General features: G+C 38.2%; 1 protein-coding gene across 1 annotated transcript; it reads left to right on the top strand.

Moving 5' to 3' along the window:
* Positions 1-293: 293 nt before the first annotated feature.
* Positions 294-1,443, top strand: c10h15orf61 (chromosome 10 C15orf61 homolog). The gene is made up of 2 exons (XM_041998222.1): positions 294-1,028; positions 1,137-1,443. The coding sequence occupies exons 1-2, from the start codon at positions 686-688 to the stop codon at positions 1,262-1,264; spliced, it is 471 nt and encodes a 156-aa protein (XP_041854156.1). The 5' UTR covers positions 294-685; the 3' UTR covers positions 1,265-1,443.
* Positions 1,444-8,273: the final 6,830 nt, after the last annotated feature.

The raw sequence follows: 8,273 nt of genomic DNA, 5'->3' as shown, positions 1-8,273 counted from the left end.
TTTGCCAGTATTTATTTGTAGTAATATATAAGTAACTGTATTAAACAAACAGAACCTGTGCATCACAATGAAAAAAATATTACTTGCCCTATCTGTAATACATGTCTTTTGTAGTTTAAAATTTCAATAATATTTAAAATTCTAAATGGCAGATGTCTTTTTCCCCCCTTTTGTTTCGTAAAAGGTGTAGTTTTTCCACAAATCATTGGAATTCAACGTGATTCAAGTTGGATTCGTTACTACTACTTGGGAGGAAAACTGTTGGCACTGTGTTTCTGCCCGGATGACTTTAGAAGACGTACCACATTAGATCAACAACCTCAGCTTATAGCTAAAGCGTGCACAATTTTCAAGGATTTCAGGTGAAGAAGACAAATTGTGTGGGACGTCGACGTGCGTATCCTCACATGCACATCTGTGTAGCGGAATACTTTCACTAGAGTTTTTATTTTTAAGTGCTTAAACCGGTTTTGATATGGTTTTCTAACCATACGTTGAGCTAAAGTAGCTTATGTCAGCTGTTAAGGCAAGGTGTCTATGACTGACTCGTAGCGTCAGCTGATGTACAATGTTGGTCTATTACATCTGTGACTCGTCAGAGCTCAATTCCAGGGATCCGCATACATGCCAGATGGCCGTATACTTGTAACAGCGGGATTATATCATTTTTATTTTTGTATTAGTAATGAAGGAGCTTTTGAGGACGATACACAGCGTCATTTTAAAGATCGCTCTGTTTCCAAGCAGCCTTGGCAGGACAGGTCCGCGACCTGCGGCCTCAGAGGTGTTAACCTGCCACCTGCTGCAGCGCAAACTCCCGCCATGGACTTCATTCTGTGTCCGCTACAGCTCCGTCCACAATGACCAGTTTGGACTGTCCAACTTTAACTGGACCGTTCAGGGATCCAACTACCAAATACTGCGAACAGGCTGCTTCCCGTTTGTGAAATATCACTGCACAAAAGCACCACCACAGAACCTGGACTTTGAAGACAGATTTTTCACCATGTTAAAAGTTATTAATCTTGGTCAGTATGTTTTGATTTTCACATATTAATAAGATACAGACGATAGTGTCTCTGTTTTATCATTGAAACATCCCAGATAACAAAACGCAACATGTCACATTGTTGCAGGTATCCCTTGTTTGGCATATGGCTTTGGATGCTGGCTGGTGGTAGGCGCTGCAGAGACAGTACAGACAAGTGTTGGACCTGTAACGGTCTATTTTGCCTACAAAGAAGAAGAAGGTGCACAGTACTAAAAGGAGAAAAGTACTACTTTAAATATGAAAGGATATCATCTTTCAAGCTGCTGCATTTACATTATTCAGAGTAATGTTCTGTTGGAAACACTGACAAAAATGTGCCATCCCATGTCACTGGTGTCATTGTGTTATCGCAGAGTTAATGTGTGTTAATTTAATAAATACTTAAAGTTGAACTAAAGGAGTCAAATATGTGTGTCATTACATTAACATGTAGCTAATGTTTATATGGAAAGCTACTTTCTCTCTAAATTGAATGGCAAGTTTAGGATTTTGCTTAATAGAGTAAATTGATATTGTGGTTAGAAAATAGTTTTTTATACATTATACATGATTTGCACTAGGATGATTCAACTAATCAAGTTATTTATGATGTAAGTAGACATTCCCATTAGTACCTAAATTTATGTGGCACTGTTAAATCTTTGTGACAAATACAAGAATCTGAATAACCCTTGCTTATTTATTTAAAGTTAAATTAGTGGTTACTCCCCACTCAACATATAGTCAATATTGTTAAAGAAAAACCAGTGACAGGACAGCTCTGATAAAATAGGTTTTAATTACCAAAATGTGGCCTTTGTAGGGTGACATGTACAACCCTTCCTTCAGGCCTTCTCTAGTCTTTGATTTCTGGTAATGTGCTTTGCTGACAGGGCAGGCTTACCTCTGCCGCAGAGTTCTGCTCCCTCTGAGAGGCAGGTTGAAAAACTGCCATATTGATTTCTCCCCTCAGCATCTCCCGTTAATAGCATTTATCAGCGACCTCAATTTTCAGGCCTTGGCCTCTTCAATTTTAGCACAATTAAACTGAACGAATAATTTCTTGTTGTACATGGAAATCAATGTACCTTTTGACCTTTTTGCACTGAACGCTGCATTATCCACTACAACGCTGTTCACAAATGTTTTGTAAAGCTTGCTTATCATATGCATTAATATTTAACTGAACGGTTGCACGCCTAACCTTGCTGGTACAACAATAAGTCCTCCAAAATGAAATAAAACCATTTTACTTCAGAAACTAAGTACTTTAATTACTGAACTTGGCAGTGGCTGAATATGCAGTAACTTGCACAGCACCCCAGTTATCCTCCAAAAGGAGCAGTAGCTCTGTTTTTAATGTAAGCAAAGTAACCTTTGTTGTGTGCAAAATGTCTAAACTTAATGCAAAATGCATGAGCAAAATCCTCTTAAACAGCGTGATGACACCAAACTATCTCTTTAATCATACTAATTGCCTTGAACAAGGAACATTTAGACACACTTACAGAAAACTGATCCTTGGTATCAGGCTGCACTTAAACCCCCCTCCTTTCATTTCCATCCTTTCATCAGGACTGAAAGTGTGCATGGGGAATGCTCAGGCAACCATGTCTTAATTACTCATTGACCCTTTGACCCACGAGCTGCATTGATAGCGCCTTACTTCCCGACACAATTGCATGGGGTTGCAACTGACTGCAGCTTTGTATGTGGCTATTAAAGGATGATGTGAAATCCAAACTGTGGAGCATGTGAGTACATTGTATTTGTTTTCAGGGCTTCACCTTTGAGTCACTCTAAACTGCAGGGGAGCGCACCCCTTCAGCTCGAGCAGAGGCTTAGCATTACATATTGAACCTTAGTCACCATCACTGCAAGTCTAGGGTATCTGGGCTGCAAATGGACTTATGACAATTAAGAAAATGTGTCTGCATTTAAAGCAGGATTGATGCTTTTTAATAGTCTGATACTGTTTTGAAGTGGCTAAATTACCCAACAGACATCTAATGTACTGTTAAGCAAAGAATTAATGCCAGTTTGACACATTTAATTGCACGCCAGAGCTGGTAATAAGTTTTGTCAAGGTGAAATCTTTAAGTACTTGTACTATTTAGAGTTTAGGTAAGTAAAGCAATACAAGTGCTGAAATTGAGTGTGTTGTTGCTATACATTGTTAATGTCCAGGAGTGAAATTGCTAATCTAATTGCATAGACTTGTAATTATCCTCTAATTAGCTAATACGTTCTAATTTTTTTCTGTTAAAAATAAAAGGAAATGGAACAAACAGTGTTTGTCTCCTTGAAATAGTTAATGTAGTCACTTTGTGAATTAATTATTTAGTAGGAAAGTCACACCAACATTTCCTCTGTCATATACTAGATATATGGCTTGGCAGAAACAATTATTGTGTGAACAACCCCTGCAGCTAATGCTGGTGAGGTTATCATCATAAAGCCTGTGGATCGGCCACCAGCATCGTCTCTGCGCTTTCTCCACGAGCAGCAGGGGTACCCGAGCCATCACTCAGATCACTTTAAGGATCACACTGGAGTTATATCTCTATGCGTCTAAGTGTCACCCAACATTGTCACAATATTTACTGTGAAATGGCACCTTTTGAATTATAATGTGATGACTGAAACATGAAACTCATTACTTTTCATGTAGAAACATTTCCACTTGTCAACGTTTGCACACGTTGATCAGCTCTGAAAGATTAGTACAATAGAAATATTTTATGGTTATAAAATAGTTCAAATTTGCTGAGCTCTTATCAGTGATATTTAAAATATTGTCTTTCTCTTGTGTCAAGTGGATAACCATTAAGAATCTATTATGATGTGTTTTTTCACCCCAGGGACAACACGAGGCCCCATTATTCCTTCTTTTCTTTCTGTCTTTTTTTATTACTCCCCTTTATGAATGTGTGTATAAAGGTGTAAGGGGAGGACGGAGACATTTGAAAGAGTCTGTGCCCTTTGCCACTATTGCCAAAGCTTTTGTCAGTGGGTGGCTGAAATGTCAGTTGTGGCTTTTTTGTTCAAAGATACTTCCAGCTGACATTAAGACTGAACTGCAACTTATAAACAAATTAAGAAATAAGACAATGTCTTTAAGATTTATTATACTATTAAAGTTCTGGCTATAGTTTAATATGTCACTTTCTTTGCATATACTGTTTTAAGTCAATGGCCTTGAGCTTGTGCACTTATCTTTAATCCTCCATCTTTTCCCCTCAGTTGATTACTATTTTGCTTTTCTTTCATGTACGTGATGTTGTACCACATTCACTCCATCCATACTTAATGCTTACTCTGTTGACATTAAGAGAGAAATGGATTCTAATGGGTTTTTTTCAGGAAAGTGAAATGAACTATCCATTTTTATTATATATTATGCAGTATTTAAAGTTTCAGCTCATTAAAACACAGACGCCCTCCACACCCCTCCAGGCTGTCTTTTACCCCCCACCAGCATGCAGTCAGGCTCCTCTAGCCACAGGCTCTGCTTGATCTGTTTTTCTGGAATCAAAACTAAAATATTCGGAAATATTTATTTATTTGTTTATGCATTTTATTTCATCAAAGAATGGCATAATGTCTTTGTAGTTTAAACAAACAACATCAGTGAATCAGAGTAAGGGAGAAGTATATGCTTTTGTTTAGTCGATGTAATTTCCTATGCTGCATATATGTTTTTATCTTTCTGGTTAAGACCAAGTCTTATCATATAGAACACATAAGTAGGTTGTAAAATAAATCAAAATGCAATGATCTGCAAGTTATTTAAACCCAAGATTTACTTGGAAATATTGCAAATAGAACGTAACAAAGGTTTAAATAGATGTGCTCATTTTGACATTTGATTATTGTATTTCCTTTTAGTATTTATTGATTTCATAATGCACCAAATGTTTGAAAGAAGTGACAGGTCTGGACTGCAGGAGAGTCAGTTTAGCATGCAGACTTAAAACAAAGGCAAGCAGTTGTGTGATGTGCAGTGTAGTTTGACATTGTTTTTCTGAAATAAACAAGCCCTTCCCTGAAGAAGTCAGCATTTTCTTCACTATATGACAAACTGTAAACCTCAGACTCACCACTGTGAACTTCATTTTTGATTATGATGGTGTGATCTGGCAGCACGTTGGTGTACACACTGGTACAGGTTAATTTGCAAGAGCCTTTTTTGTAATGGACTCTGGACTCTAGTATCCGCCCCTTTTCAATTTCCTTCTTTCTCCTATGTGTGTTTGTGGGCTTGGTTGTTTCCTCAGACAGGTTTCTATGGCGCAGCTGTCATTCATCTAATCATCGCAGCTACCATCCATCTAAACATCACGACTACCAGTCATCTAGTCATCCACCAGCAGAGTATTTAGACCACATCCATCCTTAACATGACTCCAGAGTGTTAAACTACCAACACGTGGTATCTGGTCTCTTGTATTTGAGAAATTCCGTCTTGCTTGTGTTTCCTGGTTTTAAATCTGCATTGTCTTCCAGAGAATCCTATTTAAGCCTTCCAGATCCAGAGCCAAGCCTGCACAACTCTGCCCCTACAGACCGAAGATCAGCTGTCTGCCCACTTGCTGTTTCTACCAGCTTACAAGATGCTTTTTTGTCATCAGATAAACCTTTCTTGTTCTCAGTTCTAGAACTCTGTCTGTTCTTTGGGTCCACCATCTTGCCTTTGTGACATTCTTGTTCTTCTCTGTCCTTATATGTGTGTGTGTGTGTGTATCTAACAGATGTTTTATGGTCTTTATGCTTTGCACGCTCACGACCTGTACACACTGACTAGACCCTGTGTTAGTGCAGAGTGGGAAAATAGCATTAACTGTAATTATTTCTCATTTGTGGGTTGTGCAAGTGCTTTCTTGGCCTGGACTTCTTTTGAAAAGAGACTGTGATCTCAGTGAGACTTTCCTGGTAAAAGCTTGTCAGTAGAGAAAACATTGCAGATTCTGAGGGCATGCAGACGTAGAAATATTAACTCAGAGTTTTTCAGAGTGATGAGTGCCTCTTTTGAAAGAGTTTTGTTTGCTAGTTTTCTTGTTTGTTTTTCATAAATCCCATTCAGACCTGTGGCTTTATTAAAAACAGCCTCTCGAAGCTTCTCAGCTTTCTGGAGCCTCTAAAGAAAGTAGACACATAAAATACAAACCATTCAAGAGGTTAAACTTTCAGTTTTTAACGTAAAATATTGATTTTGCCCTCACTTTAATATATTTTTCAAAATAAAAACCTAAAGGGTAAAACAATTCAGATGTCACTCCAGGTTATAGCGGGTTAACCTAATAAGTTGTGAAATGTTCAGTCAGATGGTCAGTTTTAGTTTTTGGTGACTTTTTAGTTTTTTATTGTCCATTTGCCAAACCTTTTGGAATATGTAAGTAGCATTAAAAAAATAAAATTAGCACTTAACATTACTCATTTTTACTATTTGGTGTTCTTTAATATTAAATATGTATTGTGTTTTCTTATTTATATTTTACAAAGCAACCCATCTTATTTGGAAACAAGCTTTCCTCTCATGTTTAAAGAAATATAGCAAATACCTTAATTTTGCAGCCTAGCAATCCACATTTTGTGTTATTCAGTTCCCCCGCTCCTTATTTGCACAGAGTAGCAACCTGCACAGCAACTCTATGCTAGATTGGGGATTTACATTAAATACATTGATACTGATGCTGCATACAAACACAGAATTGGAATAAATCAATTTTGCCCTCAGAAATGTTTCACATGCTTTTTGATGCAGCGTGATCTCCAATCTTTCTGCAAATGAGCTCCGGTGCCTTGTAATGGTTTCTGCTCCTCGTGGGAGGCCGGCATCTCAGAAAAGCTGCTGATTGAGGGAGAAATGTAATACAGGTGTAAAGAAGACTTGATAGGGGTCTTACACGAGGGTTATGCATTTTAACAGTGATATACATACTGTTACATATTTATCAAAGAATATAGAATTTGCTGGGTTGACTCTTTCTGGCCCACAGAGATTTGAAGGTTTCTGCTAGAGTGTTGCTAATTCTGTTGGAGAAAGTGGCTATTATGTTGAATTAATAGAAATTAGGGGTTTAAATTGGTTAAGTAAGCACTTCATTAATCGTAAGTGGATTGCTGTGTGTGATGGGGTTTATAGGGGGTGTAGACTATGTGTTCAGAAAGTTAAGTGATGCTTGCTATGAAGGAAAAGACTAAATTAATTTTAAAGTGTAGAGGTAAAATTCAAAAGAAATAACAGTTCTCTGTTACAACTTTTTCTTTAACAGACAAACTAAAATTTTGTGTTTTATTTTAATTAAAGTCTCCCCTGATGGTGAAGCCTTTTAGCAATCTGTGACTGATAATGTGACCTTTGGCCTGCAGTTTACTGTGAAGCGAGATGTGTTATCAAACGTTGGAAGCCTCACTTGACAAGCTTCCTCTAGCTGAAGTGGACTAATTGAGGTGTGTGTTTTTATCTGTGCTTGCTAATGATGATGAGGGTGCTGCTGGAGAAGTAGTCTGTCCCCTCAGGCTGAGGAACAACATGACTTAGCCAGCCCTCTGTACTTATTGTCCAACAAAGGGGGAATTCACTTAATGCACTGCTTCAGAAAAGTGGATAATTGTGGCCAGGATCAATAAAGTAACAGAGCAGAAAATGAACGGCATGCGCAGTGTAGCCACGTTGTAGATATTTGCTGGAAATCGAAGGTTCTTGTTGATGTGGGGATCTTTTTTTCCAGTCAAGTCATCAAACGTGAAGACAAATCTAGAGTATGCGTCCAGTATACATATAAAAGCAGGAGAAGCTGCACATATTTACTGTGTGTGTGTGTGTGTGTGTTTGTGTATGAAAGAGGGGGTAGGTTTGGTTGGATGAGCCACATTGTTCCGGCGCGGCCTAGTGACAACGCTGGAGGGCAGAGAAGGATGGAACCTGAGAGGGGTGACAGTGATAAATAGCCCTTTTAATAACAGCTGCCCCACTTGGCCAGCTAGTCCCAGTCAGTGTCCTCTGTGTATTTTTGCCTATGTTTATTTATGCATCCATAGCATGCAGAAAATCACCACCGCAGGGGTACAATCACTCTTTTTTTGTGGTGGGGGTATTGCATTGGTTTAACTTTGGGTTGTGGTATAACTAACTTGTCTTAAATTAAGCTGATATTCATATAAACCTGAGCTTGATTTGTTGATATGTCTACCGAAATTTAAACACATTCATGTCATAGCATGGTCTCTGATGAAGAGC

Source organism: Melanotaenia boesemani, chromosome 10 (genome assembly GCF_017639745.1).
Source record: "Melanotaenia boesemani isolate fMelBoe1 chromosome 10, fMelBoe1.pri, whole genome shotgun sequence".
Classification (NCBI taxonomy): Eukaryota; Metazoa; Chordata; class Actinopteri; order Atheriniformes; family Melanotaeniidae; genus Melanotaenia; species Melanotaenia boesemani.
The sequence above is the reverse complement of the archived record's forward strand: the minus strand, read 5'-3'. Positions and strand labels throughout refer to the sequence as shown.

Bases quoted from the DNA above. Each gene is read 5' to 3' on its own strand.
- c10h15orf61 (XM_041998222.1), top strand. From the start codon at position 686: ATGAAGGAGCTTTTGAGGACGATACACAGCGTCATTTTAAAGATCGCT. The intron at 1,029-1,136 runs GTCAGTATGTTT...ACATTGTTGCAG, and splicing joins GTTAAAAGTTATTAATCTTG to GTATCCCTTGTTTGGCATAT.